The sequence below is a fragment of the Salvelinus namaycush genome, chromosome 4 (genome assembly GCF_016432855.1).
Source record: "Salvelinus namaycush isolate Seneca chromosome 4, SaNama_1.0, whole genome shotgun sequence".
NCBI lineage: Eukaryota > Metazoa > Chordata > Actinopteri > Salmoniformes > Salmonidae > Salvelinus > Salvelinus namaycush.
This window is the reverse complement of record NC_052310.1, coordinates 16,309,860-16,328,499: the sequence shown is the minus strand read 5'-3', so window position 1 is coordinate 16,328,499 and position 18,640 is coordinate 16,309,860. Positions and strand designations below refer to the sequence as shown.

At 43.2% G+C, this 18,640-nt stretch overlaps 1 protein-coding gene across 1 annotated transcript in view; it reads right to left on the bottom strand.

Annotated features, from left to right (window-relative positions):
* itga3b (integrin, alpha 3b) overlaps positions 1 to 18,640 on the bottom strand; it is a 45,891-nt gene that overhangs the window by 17,770 nt on the left and 9,481 nt on the right. The window contains exons 2-5 of the mRNA XM_038990253.1: positions 2,672 to 2,799; positions 1,500 to 1,582; positions 501 to 750; positions 223 to 321 (exon numbers count right to left, since the gene is read on the bottom strand). Coding sequence (XP_038846181.1) covers positions 223 to 321; positions 501 to 750; positions 1,500 to 1,582; positions 2,672 to 2,799 — 560 coding nt within the window. The remainder of the gene's footprint in view (positions 1 to 222; positions 322 to 500; positions 751 to 1,499; positions 1,583 to 2,671; positions 2,800 to 18,640) is intronic.

Below are 18,640 nucleotides of genomic sequence, written 5' to 3'. Positions count from 1 at the left end.
TATGCTAAACGGAGCGCCGCCATCTAGATAGCATCGGTAATGCCTCTTTCTAGTTCTCTTTCAATTCATACGTTCAAAGAGATGTTTATCTTTCTGAATGGGGGAGCGGCTATGTTTGAGAGCGTTTTGAAATGGAAGAGCACGAGACACTCCCTTACAGTAGGCTTCCTAGTCTACCCTGTTGATCCAGAAATGGCTCTACTAGCCAGGTCACTGATATACCCATGTAGCTGTATCGTCTGTTCAGTTGCCCAAAGTCTTTGTCACTTGAGTCCCACGAGTTTCCTGGATCAGGGTCTCTCCACGTTACATGAACGTTGCCTAGGTAACAAAGACAAAAGAGAACAGAGAATAAAGAGAATACAGTTTCACATGAACGTTTAAGCCATGACCTTCCAGAAAAGCTTCCAGAAGAAGCCTTGTTTACTATGTTACGTCTAGTCCATGAGACCAGGCTGTACAGAAGAAGTCTTGAGGCTGTGACTCCTTTTGGTGCCCACCTTGCCACACGTAGCTGCCCACAGAGCCGATGTAGACGTCCGTGTCGGTCATGCCCCCCGAGATGCCCATGTTGCACAAGCCCTCCAGCTCCATGTCGAAGTTGGGGTTGCACACCTCGTAGCTGTAGGCCTGCCACTCGTCGTTGGGGTCGAAGGTCAGGTCATTGCCCCTGACGTAGCACTTCCCCACCATCCGCCGCTGCTCCTCCGCGCCCCCCTGCACCACCTTCACGTAGCGGTGCCCGCAAGCCTGGACACGAATTAGACATTACAACACAGGAGTGCTATTTTGATCTAGTAAGTGGTATAATTGAGTAAATTTGTACATTTTTTACAGTAGCAGGTATAATAAGATGAGTTTGCTGTAAAACCTTAGTGCCTATGTCAAATGTAGGGTAGGGCTGCTCATTTGAATTTCCTGTCTTTATATGTCAATTAAAACATCGTTTTTGTATTTAATATTATGTCTTTATTGACTAAACAACAACCTTTTCTTCCCATACTGTTGCATTGTGGCCATATCACTGCAGTGAATCCTGAACTGTTAGTGCAGCTGAACACTGGGACACAGAACATATGCAAACCAAATACATGGTCAAACAGCAGGCCAGAGACTCTGAATATGTGACCTACAGTATGTACTAACTTACCCGTGTTTTTCATACTGCATGTATATAGTGTATTGTGTTTGTGTATTTGTATGTAGATTTCACAATGGACAATAAAATATATCGTATCGTATATTGTATCGTATCTAGTGTCTAAGCCTATGCTTTATCTATGGTCTTAAATTGACCTTATCTTACCCTCACATGGCTAGCCTTATCAGGAACAAACTTGATGTCCATAACTCAAACTTTGGCATAAATCATGAACTGATGTCACTGTCAAAGACAGATCTGTGCGAAATGTTTTGTTAGAAGCATCTAGTATCTCAAGATAGGAGACGGTCCACTTTCAGTGAGGAAAGAGAACCAGAGGGTGTTGTCCCACTCTCACCAGCACTCGACCCCCTGGCAGGTCTCTCTGGCTGGCCACAGTCACTCCCAGCCACATCCCCTCCACCATCTCAGACGAGTCCGCTGTGGGAGACACACATCACACTCATTGCTTTAAAGGGCATGCTTTATCTTAAATAGAAACATAAAGCTGTGAACTGTTGTCTTCTGCGACTGTTAATTGTCATGACCGTATAGTCACATCAGAAGTGATCAATACAAAGTTACTGGTTACCTCAATGACAAAGAATGAATAATGTATTTGATGTAATTAAAAGATTATAAAGCTTCCATATTTACTTTTTTACACTTCCATGAAAAGTGGCAACAGAGCAGACATGTACATACGACAATGTCTGACTCTTATTTGATACTTAACGTTTCCAACTGAACAAACCCCAAAATATAACAACAGGATGTTCATCATGAAAGTAAGACACCTAGCAACAAAAACAGCAGCAGTCTCATCCAATGTGGATCAAGCCTGAACAAGTGTAAACCACAAAATTTTTACAGAGACTGACTAACATCAAAAGTGCATTATCATTCTTACTTTCAGCCTCTGAGGCTATAATTGCCTCCTAGGTGAGTCAGTCTACCATAACCTTTAATTAAGACTAATTCAATATGTTCCTACTTGGAGCATGTCTTTCAGAGATGTCAGAGGTTCATACTTGCTGGCTGGGCTTAGCAAATCAGGGCAGGTAGGGTAAGGGTTTGGGAAGCGGGGGAATTTGTCTCATTTGATAGTTTGATGAGTCTACCTTTGGGAGCAGGAGGTATTCTGCTTGGTCTGGAATAAGTATGAGATAGCTAGACCTTGATATCAAATACAGGCTATCCTACAGTGTTTTTTGTATTTATTATTTTAGATACAGAGCAGTGTCAGAAAATGTCAGTAAATGCTTTGGCAAGTTTGTATGGATTGTTTTTGCAATTTTGAAAATTCCACATTGAAAATTCCACTCAAGGGTGAATCCCCACTCAGGTGAGTGAACCCAGTCTCCACAGTAACAAATGACATACAAAGCATAATTCAGTGGTTCTAACAAACACATCCTTATCTAACCACCTAAAGAACCTCCCAACCAAGCCCCATGTCACCCATTCACTCAGGAGAACCCTTTCATATAGAGAGGACAGTGCAATGACAGTGAGAGTGCCAGTACTTACTGGAGCTGACCAAGTCCATCCTTTCACAGTCGTTAAGCTCTGTGGTGACAGGACAGGAGTAGATGGCGCCCGTCTCATTGACGTTCCTCAGAGCCAGGGCTTTCTCCTTGGGTGCTCCTGACAGGAGACTGAGTACAGACAGACAGACAGACAGACAGACAGACAGACAGACAGACAGACAGACAGACAGACAGACAGACAGACAGACAGACAGACAGACAGACAGACAGACAGACAGACAGACAGACAGACAGACAGACAGACAGACAGACAGACAGACAGACAGACAGACAGACAGACAGACAGACATAACAGAGCCATAAAGTCTGTCAGGTTTATAACATAGCCTACTGTATATCAACATAGGGAACATAGGCATTCATGACAGGAACTATAATTCATGGATATTCACGATTAGGAACTATCACTCTAGGAAGTCGGAACTATTTGATTCAGAAACTATTTGATACAGCAAAACTGTTATTGTTCATCTTGTACAACAACTTGGAACACGTAGCTAGAGATGTTTGACTTCTCTTAATGATTTGGTCAGCCTTCTCTAGCCCACCCCGACCATGTCTTCCCCACAACCACCCACAAAGCCTCTGGGCTGGGAGAGAGCAACCACATGATATTTAACATTTCTCAGAGGGAGGAGATCAGAGTGTGGGGGAGCCAAAGCGTCAACCATGGTACAAGTCTGGACGCAACAGACAGCAGCTTAGGGAGCCAACCTTGTCTCTTTCTCCACTCACCCGGACAGCCACAACATTAGCACCAGGGTAAAAAAGCTGTGAAGCAGCCAGCGTTATCTACAAGGGAACTGACCCTGTGGCTAGCCGCAGCATTCACAGTCAGCACACGATTTATCAAACCTAATTTGTATAAATTAAGTAAGTATGTAAGCATGAGATACATTTGTATGAAATATGGTTAGCGATTAGCTAAGATGCTAACAATGAATCAATGTTGTCAATGAGGAAATAAAGCACTGAGGGGGACTATGGTCTGTTGTGAACAGTCCCAGCTCAATGGTCAAAATACTACTCCATTGCTCAATTTTATTTTAAATTGTTCATTTTCCAAAATCAACCTTCACAAAGTGTTTACCGTATGACTGTGACATTGGGTCGTGTTATTGGCACAACTCGCTGACGTCAACAGGAAGTGGGTTGAGTGTTTTTGGTGTCTTGAGTTAAAACTCAAGTCTCACACCCATGTAAATATCAGGGTTCATACCTCACTGGGAAGTAAAAGTAAACACATTGCACTGAGTGGAGAGATAGGAGCCGTCCAAGAAGAAACACAGCCTACATTCAAGGAGAGTGCTCTATGTTGAGAAATACAAAGAGAGTTTCAAAGTAAATGTCTTAAGCTTTTGAGGGGAGTGGCAGGATTTAATTTGAGGTATAGGCATTTGAAGGGAGGATGAGATAGTCCAGGTGAATATTTCAAAGATGTCCAGACGTGATAAAAATGACTCAGATAACATACAGTTCACCTTGTGAGTCACACTGTGCGTCTTACTGGTGAAAACATTAAGGGGTGGTTTGTGTGTATAAAGTGGAGATTGTGGACCGTGTGCCTGGCACCACCAGTCCTACAAAGGCCTCAGTGTTTATTCACTTAACACGACACAGGATGGCTAGCCGACCTTCTCACACACCCATATCAGGCACCCTTACTGTTTATCAATAATAACATATGCCATTTCCCAGATGCTTTTATCCAAAGTAACTTACAGTCATGTGTGCACACATTTTACCTGTGGGTGGCCCTGGGAATTGAACCCAGACATTACAAGCACCATGCTTTACCAACTGAGCCATATAGGACCCCTTTAGAAAGGTGAACACTAACAGCAGTCTACACATAACAGAACTATACTATGTCATACACCGGCCAAGGTGTTTTTCCTGGTCATGTGACCTGAGCAGGGGAAACCTCCTGTCTCATGTCATACAGTGACAATGAACAGAAGTCTCCCACTACTAATTGGACCAAGGTAATTCAGCCCACATAAGACTATACAATAAACATGGCCCTGAAAGAGATATAAAGACAGATTACTGGTGCAAGGGTATCCTACGCCCAACCATTACAGGAAGTACTGGCATCCCCTCTCCCAAGAACATGGCTCTGACATACTCCAGCTACAACAGCAATCACTGCCTCATCTGAAACAGCGACGGGAGCCAATTATCCCTCCTTTCTCCCAATGTGCATTATCAGCCATTAATGAATTACCTTGCCTGGGTGATGACAACCAGGGCCAATGTGACCCAGGTCTGCACACTCTGCCTCTTACTGGGACTTACGACAAGTGTTCCCACACACTGTAGGCTCCTTAGGGAGGCAGAGAGACTTTGGCTCTGGGGGTCACTCAGTAGCCAGGCTGTATCTGAGATTCCAGTGACAGTCGCAGGACCGGGACCGGGACCAGACAGATATGCTGTAGTAGGACCCAGCACTAGGTTTAAAGGAAGGAGAGGAGAGGCCCACTATGCAGCAACAGGGTTGTGTGTGTGTCTGTGTGTGTGTGTGTGTGTGTGTGTGTGTGTGTGTGTGTGTGTGTGTGTGTGTGTGTGTGTGTGTGTGTGTGTGTGTGTGTGTGTGTGGGTGCGTGCGTGCGTGCGTGCGTGCGTGCGTGCGTGCGTGCGTGCGTGCGTGCGTGCGTGCGTGCGTGCGTGAAGAGTCAGACACCTGTGTGTGCCTTTGTGTGTGTGTCCACACACTGGAATGTGCAGTAGCTTGTTTGAATATATGTCTGGCTGCTAAATCTTGAGACAAGGCCACCCAAGGAGATATTCAATTGAAAAGTCACACCAAGGGTGAATACAAGGACTTATGGATAAAGTCTAAGTCCTTTATAAATGTCAAATATGGGGCTTGCTATTCCTGTGGGAAAACTCAACACCATTTACATGGATTAGCCGACCTCGACAATACCCGGGTGACAATAGAGTTATAAAACAGTAGGCAAAGTAGGAACCAGGCTGACCTTTGCTCATTGTGAGAAAGTAAACAAAGCAATACACAAAACATTGGATTCATTATTGTTGTCCAAAGCTGTGAGGAATTGGGGCACAGAGTTCACTAACCGCTAATCTGGGCAATGGGAAGCTAGGGCCAGTGAACTGCTGGAATAGCACACTACCGAACAAAACTGGATCAGTTTGACCTCATTCACAGACACGTCCCCACAAAACGGAATGTCCTCACTAGCCCTCATCTCCAGTACTGCAGCACGTGGGTCACCTTTTGTTTATTTTGGCAATTCAAACCTGCTGCTAGACAGACTTCTCACCCATAACAATTCTCACATGTAGACCACGAGAGGTTGGTGGCACCTTACTTGGGGAGGACAGGCTCGTGGTAACGGCTGGAGCGGATAGGCGAAATGGTATCAAACACATGGTTTCTATGTGTTTGATGCCATTCCAATCGCTCAGTTCCAGTCATTATTATGAGCCGTCCTCCCCTCAGTAGCCTCCACTGATGTAGTCATGTTTTTGAAAGTCCCCTTAGGCAACATAGAGAACATGTAAATAGAGTTACTAATCGGTTGCATTGAATTCAAGTTGCTTTGCAGATTAAAGCTGAAATCCATAGCGGGGAAACAGCCACGTCCTTTTAGCGATACTACAACAACAAAAACATTAGTTCAAACAACGAACACTGTTCCCCCCCCTCGGACATCATTGCACATGCGATAGAACAGCAGAGTTTGTATTACGATCCTTTTTTACTACGATGATGGATGCTCCTCTCATCTCCTCTGTTTCATAACCACTGGGCGACCGATGGCCCGGTTTCCCCTTCCATCTTTAAGGAATAGGCTACATTAAAGAAATGTGACACCCAGAAAAAATTGTTTGTAAAGAAAGTATAAAAATAGTCTCCTTATGAGCAGGTTGTGATATTATTGTAGCTATCCTTATCGATGATAGATTACACACAACCCTCAAAGTATCTCAATATAAAACACCCACTGTATTCTGTAAGCAGCTGAGCTCAAAAACAATGGCATGTTGTCTATTCTTGACCTTCACTCACTGATATTCTCTCGCTTATTCAAAATGAAACAATATGGCCACCCATATTTCCCACTCTGCTCATCACCTTTTAATAAACAGTCTCAACTCTCTCTCTGGATCAGGAACAAGGAGGTTGGAGCTGCATTCCAACTCAAGGAACATGTTGAAATGTGCCTCTCTGGCCTTCCTTAACCAAACATTTGCTGTAGATCACAAGGTGCGTCGCCCTCTGCATTCTTGAAATGTAGGGCTCTATTCAATCTGTGTTGCTGAAGTGTTACAGATTCTGTGATAGAAATGGTCATTTCAGATTGAGCCGACGTATGCAGCGTTTACCGTGATAGTCTCTGCTAAAGCGGGAACGCTGTCTTTACATGTCAATCACGCTGCGAAGCCGAACCTCCACGATGCAGATTGAACCCTTTAGAGTAAAAGAAGTTGGAAAGAGGAGGAGCGTCTGAATGAACCATATTCTTATCAAAACGGTTGAAATAATGCGATAACTTTTTCCACAAAGAGTTGCCGAGTCACAAATGACCATTCTATGCCAGACTTGCATGAGACAAGGTGTCATCTTAGAACAGAGGAGGGAGGAGGGAGAAAGGAGAGAGGGGTAGAGAAGAGAGGGGAGAGACAGAGAGAAAGAGAGAGGAGAAAGGTGAGAGAGAGAGAGGAGAGAGGGGGCGGGGGGAAAGGAGAGGAGGGGATGGGGGAAAATGAGAGGAGAGAGGAAGAGGAGAATAGAGGGGAAAGAGAACTGCATAGCCAGACAAAGGAGAAAGTGACACTACAAGCAAGGTGGAGGGTGTCTTGTTTTGGTAAACAGTCCTCTGTCTTCCAGACACCTAAGCCAACACACTTCCAGTCCCCCTACAACATGTTGGAATGGGGCAATATAATCTCATTCACTGCCGATTCTCTCCCAACTCAGCTTCAAATCAAACTTCTTATGGCCTTTGAATACCTGGGAGAAGACATCGTTCTGTGGAAGAAGATCCTACTACAACCACAAAAATAGTTTGAATTGCTGGGTCATTTCTCCTGTTCATCTGAATGCTGCAAAATACTTCAATGACAAGTCCAGGCTCCACACAGTGCCAAGGAGACAGGTCTACAAAGGAGCATAGTTCCTGTCAGGGTGCATCCATCTCTCTCCAGTCTAAACAGCGGCGTGATAAGGTATGACACAGGTCTGGTGGAGATAGACGATAGCCATCGGCCCAGCTGGACTGGCACCCTGCCCGAAGAGCCTGGAAGTGTGAGTGGGTGTGTGTGTGTGTACGCATGATTGCATACGTGTGTGCTAATGCCTGTGCCTGTGCCTGTGCCTGTGTGTGTGTGTGTGTGTGTGTGTTTGCACACAGCGCATTGGAAGAATTGTAAATCCATTGTGAAAGGCTAGAGTTTGAGTTACGAATTATTCGGATGAAACGTGTCCATATATTAGTATTTTAGTGGCAGCTATCAGTTGTAACTGTGGACGCTACATTGGTCTATAGCTGAGCTGTTAAGCAGTGTGTCATTTTTTCGGATGACACAGCAAGACACAGCAAACAACACAACAACTAGATAGACAGTGTATACAAAGAACAAGGTGACAGTACCAGTGTGTGGGCCTTGAAGTATAAACCAATTACATTATAGATGAGCAGTACGACCAGATCGATTCCTGGAAAATGTTGTCATTTGACCCGCTAAACTAATAAATGGGGTAGTAATACTGAATTCAGCTCGACTCAATTATCAGATTCGATTTTGCATTAGAACAAGGGGAACAAGGTTTAAAATCTATTTGTCTCTTTGTAATGGTGTAATGACTGCTTTGAAAGAGCGGTAATGTTGAAATGCTAGCTACAGGAATACACAGTCCGACTCTACCCTAACTGGAAAGGGACATCTGCATCCTGTCCTCACTTGAGATGAAACGCTGTGTGTGTGTGTGTTTGTGGGTGGGTGGTTGAGAGAGAGAGAGAGAGAGAGAGAGAGAGAGAGAGAGGAATACGTATTTTCTATGTGGGGGGGGCTATTTGAACACAATATTCTCTGTAATTGATGTATTTTCAGCAAATACCTGTCTTTTCTTTGAACGGACACAAACCCACGAGGGTACACATTGCTAGCGGAATATTCACGGTGTGCACACCTAGCTGTTAGCACATTCTTTGTGCACACACACATAGCTTTTAGATGAGTCTTGACAAGGCAAACAGTTTAGTTGAAACAGGCTAGTTGAAACACCTGCTGCCTTTGGAACTGTGGTTAGTCGGCAGACAAACACGCCTACAACATTATTCACCTCCTATGATCCCCTAGGTATCAATGCTGACTTAGTTGACTCGTTCCTTCCAGATCGTAGTGAAGCAAAGGTCCTCAACCTCATTAATACATTGCAAATACACAAAAGAACTCACATGATTTAATTGAATGACCCTATGCAGATAAGAAACACTGAAATCATGCTACTTCCTCCAGATATGAAAGTGATGACATCATCAATGCACTCAGTAGTGACTTGCATTAACTTTGTGAATGATCCCTGGATGTTGAATGGTGTTTAGTTGTGAACCACCTACTATAAAATAGTCGTTGTTGTGGCAGCATGTGACTGAAATACAGTTTCTCATTCAAAAACTACAAGAGATAGCAGTGTATAGATAGTGTACAACTCTGTAACTATAACAGGATATAGTCAAAATAACATCATAATTTGTAGGTGAATGCTAGTTTTCTGGTGAATGCTAGTTTTCTTGCAACCAAAAACCAGCCAAAGATCTTTTTGAACTCGATAAACCCACGAAACAGGGGTCTAGATCAAATTTCAGCTAGATATCTCCAGGCTAGCTGACTGCCACTGATGCTAGGTTGCTGAGGGGAGAGTTGACCAAGCATTTTGTTGGCTTCCCCCTCTCACTTCTTCTCCAGTCTTCTCTTTCCAGAGGCACTTTTCACATCACTCCGCTTGTCAAACATCTCTCTTCACAATGGTGTCAGACATTTCAGACAACATTCCAGGAGACACTTGGATATGCATACAAGGCAATGGACACGTCCCAAATGGCACCCTATTCCCTATATAGTGCACTACATAGGCAATAGGATGCCATTTAGGATGCATCCAATGCGTCCAGTGAAAGCCGGGGATACAGGAAATTAATTAATGCATCATTGGGATCAATGTCAACAATGCCTTGAGGGGTCCATCTAATCGGACAGGAAATACACGTTAAGGATACGTGCGTTTTAATACGGTGCTGTACATCACAGGAGGAAATGACACACTATCCCCCTGACACGGAACAAAGACATGTTTGAGGAACAGTTCATGTTAGGCCTCGCATGACTGGAACATTGAATAGCCCCCTCTGGTTTCTCTTTCACACAGACACAGACCTACATACGCATGCACGTGCATAGGCCTACACAGACACAAACGCATGCACACACAAACACACACGCACGCACACACACGAACACACACACAGGGGTGTAAGCACGCACACACACACTGTTTTTTTCTGGTTCACTGAAAGTCAGTGAACTAAGTAGACCAGCCTTGGCTACTATTGCATTGATGTCTATGGGAGACCCACCCTGTTAAGTAGACCGGAACTGAATATTTTTTCACTTTTTTCATGCTGTGTAAGGGCCATTTGATCAAGAAGGAGAGTGATGGAGTGCTGCATCAGATGACCTGGCCTCCACAATCACCCGACCTCAAACCAATTGAGATGGTTTGGGATGAGTTGGACTGCAGAGTGAAGGAAAAGCAGCCTACAAGTGCTCAGCATATGTGGGAACTCCTTCAAGACTGTTGGGAAAGCATTCCTCATGAAGCTGGTTGAGAGAATGCCAAGCGTGTGCAAAGCTTTCATCAAGGCAAAGGGTGGCTACTTTGAAGAATCTCAAATACAAAATATATTTTGATTTGTTTAACACTTTTTTGGTTACTACATGATTCCATATGTGTTATTTCATAGTTTTGATGTCTTCACTATTATTCTACAATGTAGAAAATAGTAAAAATAAAGAAAAACACTTGAATGAGTAGGTGTATCCAAACTTTTGACTGGTACTGCATATTAATTTATCCGCCATCATTGGTGTCCCCTTCTTAAAGTCCAAAAGCGGATGCCGCGTCACAGTCTCTTTCCATTTCCTCTGAAAACCGCACGCATCCGGTTTATACCGGCCCGCTGAGCGTGTCATTGGTCAAACAGCGACAGGAGAGCAAACTCTCATTTGGAGCCTGTGAAATAAATAGAGTGTGGTTGTTCACTCTATCTTAATACACAACATACCCTTTACTGTAACAGTCAAATGTGACAATGGCCTCACAACAAGCACGGAATGTGGTTTAAGCAGGGACTGAATTCCATTGACATCAATGGTTTGGCCCTTAAAGCACTGGAACACCTCACTCCACTATGTCTCACACCTAAGTGCTTTACCAGACTGAGTGATGTCACAGGGTGACCATCAGGGGGTTCCCTCATCCCTACCCTACCACTATAGACGCATAACACTGATCTATTGACTTAGAATAGCTTTATTTTTCCCAAGGGAACCTCAGAAAAAAACGTTGTTTGAATCATACCCCCATAGCTGCAAGTCTTGAGTCTGGACATGTGTTTCTGGGTTGACCTGGGAGATCATTGGCCTCAAGGTCTCAAATCTTTACAAGGCCGCAAAATCAGTGGCCCGCGTTGAGCAAACCAGGAGCAGCCACTTCCACCTCACTCACTGCCCCCACAAAGCCATGAAGTTTCACATAGTGGAATTTCCAGCAAGTTAACCCTGAGTTGATCGAACCTGTCTTGACCACAGTGTTTAGCCATGATGGAGGGATACAGGTGGGACGGCTCAGGGGGTTATTTAAAGGCTGTTTGCACCTGGCTAACGCCATGTTAGCGCGTTTGGCTATTGAAAATGCTCGTTATGCTTTGAGTGTGCGGATAGAATGGATCGTTTCGGTGTGAACTTTGTATGATACTTGAAGACCGCAAAGTTTTTGTCACAGGTAACATGTAACGTAGCCTACTAACCTATCACACTAGTTACATTTGAAAGCTTCTCGAGATCCGTTCTCAACTAGCAAGAATAACCGCAGGAAAGCATTGAAATGAAGACGGCACGTAACCCTACTGATATTGTACGTTGTTTAACAGGAGACATATTGACACAGCTTGTTTGTGTTCATTAAAAGGGCCACCACCAGACCAGTCGTCTCATACATAGCCAAACTACAGTATCTCCCAACTGTACAACGTAGAGAGAGAGAGGTGCAGAGAGACATGCCAAGTGTAAACGGATCTCTCCATCCATATCACATTACCCTTCCTGAGATGAAGAATGACATGCAGAGTGAAAGACAGCATGTTGCTCCCTTGGCGACCATATATACCCCATTAGGGGCCTAAGGCACCGTTGGCAAGTTGTAACTCTATGCTTTTTTTAAACCTGTTTATACAACCAGAGAGGGGACAAAGGATGTGTTCCTGTGTTTGTAGGGTAGAAGCAGAGTCGTCTCTGTAGGTAGTCCCTAGTGAAAGCCCCTCTAGAGGGATTCTCCATGGTAGAGATACTGGGCGATAGTGGGGGGGCGGGACTAATGACCAGCTGGGGTTCATTCATTATAACATGTTATTAGAATGTCATTCATTCTAATGCTCCACACACTGAGGGATGCCATGCTATCTCTAAGCAATTTGATACGGATCGTAAATGCCATTATGATTATTGTTCATTGCAATGGATAGTCATAATACATTCAGAAATCCAATGAAATACCAAGGAAATGAAAGTAAATAGGCCTACAGCAAATTTGACCCAGCATAAACAGAGACAATTTTTGTTCCATTATGAGATACTGTCTAAACTAATCACAGTGTACAGATGTAGGATCTTAATTTGAATCTTGTAGTGTATTTGAGGTTTAATTTTTTTAAATTTTTTAATAAAAATGTAGCAACCCCTACAAAAATATCCATTAATTATAATCCACATAATAATGAATATTTCCTGTTGTTGCACCCCTGACTCATAATACTTCAGACACATGACACATCCTTTGTCGACAGGTATACACTTAGAAAAAAGGGTTCCAAAAGGGTTCTTCGGCTGTCCCCATAGGAGAACCCTTTTTAATTCCAGGTAGAACCCTTTTTAGATCCAGGTAGAACTCTTTTGGGTCCAATGTAGAACCCTCTGTGTAATGTGTTCTACATAGAACTCAAAAGGGTTCTACCTAGAACCAAAAGGTTTGAACCCAATGATGTACTGTATATAAACCCTGGATTGATGATGTTATGTATTGAGAGGCTTTGAAGCCACCGGTCGGCCATATTGGCACTCCCTAGTAGGAGCAGTCCTCCATAGGAATGAATGGAATTCTACAGTATTTCAATTAAATGTATTTAAGTATTTTTTGGGGGGTGTAGTGGGGACAGTAACATTAGTTATCTCAAAAAATTATACTTTAAGGAATGTTCTTAAAAAGATACAGTACCAGTCAAAAGTTTGGAAACATCTACTCATTGCAGGGATTTCAAATCAAATCAAAACAAATGTTATTTGTCACATGCGCCGAATACAACAAGTGTAGACCTTACCGTGAAATGCTCACTTACAAGCCCTTAACCAACAGTGCAGTTCAAGAAAAGTTAAGAAAATATTTACCAATAGACTCATGTAAAAAAAAAAAAAAAAGTAACACAATAAGAATAACAATAATGAGGCTATATACAGGGGGCACTGGTACCGAGTCAGTGTGCGGGGGTACAGGTTAGTTGAGGTGATTTGTGAAGTGACTATGCATAGATAATAAACAGCGAGTAGCAGCAGTGTACTAAAGGGAGGGGGCGGGGTCAATGTATATAGTCCGGTGGCGATTTGATTAATTGGCTTGGGGGGTAGAAGCTGTTGAGGAGCCTTTTGGTCCTAGACTTGGCGCTACGGTATCCATTGCCGTGCGCTAGCAGAGAAAAGTCTCTGACAATTCTATGGTTTTTCCTCTGACACCGCCTATTATATAGGTCCTGGATGGCAGGAAGCTTGGCCCCAGTGATGTACTGGGCTGTACGCACTACCCTCTGTAGCGCCTTACGGTCAGATGCCGAGCAGTTGCCATACCAGGCGGTGATGCAACTGGACAGGATGCTCTAGATGGTGCAGCCGTAGAACCATTTGAGGATCTGGGGACACATGCCAAATCTTTTCAGTCTCCTGAGGGGGAAAAGGTTTTGTCGTGCCCTCTTCACGACTGTCTTGGTATGATAGTTCGTTGGTGATGTTGACACCAAGGAACTTGAAACTCTCGACCCGCTCCACTACCGTCCCGTCGATGTTAATGGGAGCCTGTTCGGACCGACTTTTCCTGTAGTCCATCACCAGCTCCTTTGTCTTGCTCACATTGAGGGAGAGGTTGTTGTCCTGGCACCACACTGCCAATTCTCTGACCTCCTCCCTATAGGCTGTCTCATCGTTGTCGGTGATCTGGCCTACCACTGTTGTGTCGTCAGCAAACTTAATGATGGTGTTGGAGTCGAGTTTGGCAACACGGTCGTGGGTGAACAGGGAGTACAGGTGGGGACTAAGTACACACCCGTGAGGGGCCCCAGTGTTAAGGATCAGCGTGGCAGACTTGTTGTTGCCTACTCTTACCACCTGGGGGCGGCCTGTCAGGAAATCCAGGATCCAGTTGCAGAGGGAGGTGTTTAGTCCCAAAGTCCTTAGCTTAGTGATGAGCTTCGTGGGCTCTATGGTGTTGAACGCTGAGCTGTAGTCAATGAACAGCATTCTCACATAGGTGTTCCTTTTGTCCAGGTGGGAAAGGGCAGTGTGGAGTGCGATTGAGATTGCGTGATCTGTGGATCTGTTGGGGCGGTATGCGAATTGGAGTGGGTCTAGGGTGTCCGAGAGGATGCTGTTGATGTGAGCCAAGACCAGCCTTTCAAAGCACTTCATGGCTACCGACGTGAGTGCTACGGGGCGGTAATCATTTAGGCAGGTTACCTTCGCTTCCTTAGCCACGGGGACTATGGTGGTCTGCTTGAAACATGTAGATATTACAGACTCGGTCAGGGAGAGGTTGTTTCTTTATTTTTAATATTATCTACATTGTAGAATAATAGTGAAGACATCAAAACTATGAAATAACACATATAGAATCATGTAGTAACCAATAAAGAGTTAAACAAATCAAAATATATTGAAAGTGGTAGCTCCTTTGAAGAATCTAAAATATGAAATGTATTTTGATTTGCTTAACACTTTTTTGGTTACTACATGATTCCATATGTGTTATTTCATAGTTTTGATGTTATTCTACAATGTAGAAAATAGTAAAACTAAAGAAAAACCCTTGAATGAGTATGTGTGTCCAAACTTTTGACTGGTACTCTATACATTTGCAATGTATTTACTTATATTTAGCTAACATAATATAATTTAAAAGTATTAAGGTGTCTGTAATATAATAAATGTGGCAAAATCAAATGTAGATATTAATAAATGCATTTCTATAGGTTCCAAAATATTTTGTACAATGGTAGGGAGTGCCAAGATGGAGGCACAGTGGCTTCAGCACAGCGCTCCCTATCAGTCATCTAGTGTACATATAAATCATTGGTTCTACCTGGAACCAAAAAGGATTCTTCAAAGGGTTCTCCTTATGGGGACAGCCCTTTTAGGTTCTAGAGAATTTTTTTCTAAGAGTGTAGGCTAATAATTACTGCTCATATTCTAAACTCTAAACTAATGAAAAATGATAAATCCTTCTGTCGATTCAATGCTACAAGTTCAAGTAGCTTCCATCCCATACATTTTCAGCATTACTGTGTTTTTTTAAAGATTTCTTGGAAATGGCATTGGCACTGACTTACGGATTTTGTCAATGTCCTAATGCACTACAACGTTAGACAACAGAGAGAGCCAAAGTTATAGAAGGCTAATGCGCTGACGACTACAACTATTGACATGAATAAATCACACTTCCCCTAAACTGCATCAAAGAATCATCATTTACACCTCACAGCTGCTGAGACTTCCAATTAAGGTCTTATTTCAAGAGATTACTTCATGGATAAAGACTAGGTTACAGTGACTCATTAAATATATTTGATGCAATTCTGATAAAAAAAAAAAAACTTGAGATGAGTTCCGTCACAAAGATTTAACAGCAAACATTATCTGAATAGAATATCATGTCATACATGTATGTGGGCCTAATGGACACATGCAGCACGTCACTTATCAGCCAGTCTTGTCACTGTGGCATGACGTTGGTGCTTTGAAAGGCCTACTTCTGAAGACAAAGCCTACAACCAGAACGCTGAGAAGAAATGTTGGAACCCAGCCAAGTCCAACAAACCCGTCTTCTTCGTTTGGCCACCATGTGGAAGGACATTTTTCTGCCCTAATTCTTTTGTTAGTCCATATTTTACAGTTCTCAGGCAGCAGAGAATTAATTGGAAGGAAAAAAGTAGGCCAGGCAGTTGTGTGTAATGTACAACAATTCATCCTCATATTGTTTTACATAGAGCCTAAGCACAGCGAGAGAGAGAGGTGACACACAGTGCCTTCAGAAAGTATTCATACCCTTTGACTTATTCCACATTTTGCATGAATTAAAAATGGATTGAATAGATTTTTTCTCTCTCGCCCATCTACACACAATAGCCTATCATGAAAACAAGGAAAACATGTCTTTAGAAATCTTTGCGAATTTACTGAAAATGAAATACAAAAATAGCAAATTTCCATAAGTATTCACACCCCTGAGTCAATACTTTGTAGAAGCACCATTGGCAGCGTTTACAACTGTGAGTCTTTCTGGGTACGTCTCTAAGAGCTTTCCACACCTGAACTGTTTAACATTTGCCCATTTATTATTTTCAAAATTCTTCAAGCTCTGTCAAATTAGTTGTTGATCATTGCTAGACAACCAATACCTTTGCAAACATTTCTAAAAACATGTCTTCACATTGTCATTATGGGGTATCGTGTGTAGATGGGTGAGAAAAAACATATATTTAAATCCATTTTGAATTCAGGCTTTAACACAACAAAATGTGGAATAAGTCAAGGGGTATGAATATTTTCATACCCCTGTATGTGTGGGGTACAGAGATGAGGTAGTCCTTAAAAAATGATGCTAAACACTATTGTTATGTGACTTATTATGTGACTTGTTAGGCAAATTGTTACTCCCGAACTTATGTAGGCTTGCCATAACAAAGGGGTTGAATACGTATTGACTCAAGATATTTCAGCTTTTGATTTTTTATTAATTTGTAAAAACAATTAAAAACATAATTCTACTTTGACATTATGGGGTATTGTGTGTAGGCCAGTGACCAAAAAATCTCAATTGAATCCATTTTAAATTCACGCTGTGACACAACAATGTGGATAAGGTCAAGGGGAGGGAAAACTTTCTGAAGGTACTGCAAGTGAACTGAACTGAACCGAAGCTCAATGCTTTTTCAAACATGGAAATCTGTTCGCGAACCTGCAGTTTGTCTATAAAAGGTCTGACAGCAATCTACAGTACTTTACACCTCAGTGAAGAGAGGAGAGAAATAGGGGAAGGCCCCATCAAATTAAAAGGCAGAGTTTTCATGGCCAGGGGCCACGGCCCTCAGACAGAGATGAGATGGCTAAACTGCACCTCTCCCCTCTGATTAAAAGCCTTGGAGACTTGAGGAATTATGACCATTGATTGGCCTATTTAGGAGTACAGTGGTTCATAAACTTAATCTAGGTTGAGAAGTGACAGACAAGCTTGTCGGTCTACTGTTGAAGGTTGAACAAGACAGAAGACACATCCAAGAGTTGCTGAATTGTGAATTCCCCCCAAACTCATTTCATCCATGTCCCAACCTGCAACCTGGCAAGTCGAGTGTACAGGGAAGGGTGAAACATTCCAGGCATACCAAGGGTCAGAGGCCTGAAAGGAGCCAATCAGAGACCAGCTGACAGCATTGCTATCTCCTCCCTCCTTGAAGTGGGTGGTGGATGTGAATGTGATGGGAAGGGAGGGGTGAGGGTGCAGGGAAGAGTGCCATATTTGGCTTCAGACAGGTACAGGTACTGTGTGAGGAACGTGCAACGCTATCCAGGCACCAGATCTTGTCTTGGGTTGGGGGGGGTCTGGGTTTTCTCTATCGCCATCAAGCTTCTCCACAATGGCCAGAAAAACTCTCAAATCTCGTTGCTTCACCTGAGTTTAAGTACTGTCCTGGAATCAGTCAAACTGGATGATGGCATTCACTTTAAACCAGTGGTCACCACATGGTCGAACGCGATCGACTGGCAACTCCAAGGCATTCCTAGTCGATCACGAAAAATGTATATAAAAACAACAGCGATAAAGCCTTGCATTCCTTCTTTTTTCTGTCTCGCACTGTTAGCAGTAGGTGCACTTGTTTCAGCTGCCCTGCACGCCGGGTAGGCGAAGTGTGCCCATTTTGAACCATTTCATGTGTCTGAAGATACAAATTCCGCCTACTCGGCGTGCCTGGAGAGCAAATCAAGTGCACCTACAGTATAGGCCTACCGCTAGCCAATCGGATTGCTCAGATCACCGTGTCTGCACTCCGCAGCTTCCTTCTAGCACACAGCAAATTAAGTTGATACTGTGATTACAAAACGTCTAAAACCATGACTAGAGAGAAACTGCCAACGAATACGGCAAAGAGCTGCTGTTTTATGAGTGAGTTTATGTTTAAGTATTCAGCACCGTCAACACTTTTTATTCAACACTGTTACGAAATGCGCTTCTCCACTCGCGCTGCAACCAGCACTGCAGCTTCAATGAATGAGTAGAAAAGTGTATTGATAGGCTTGGGTTGTTATTATTAGCGGCTGTGTGTATTTTTAATAGTGAGTAATATTTCACTTTCTCTGGTCATAGGAGTAACAACATGAATTTCTG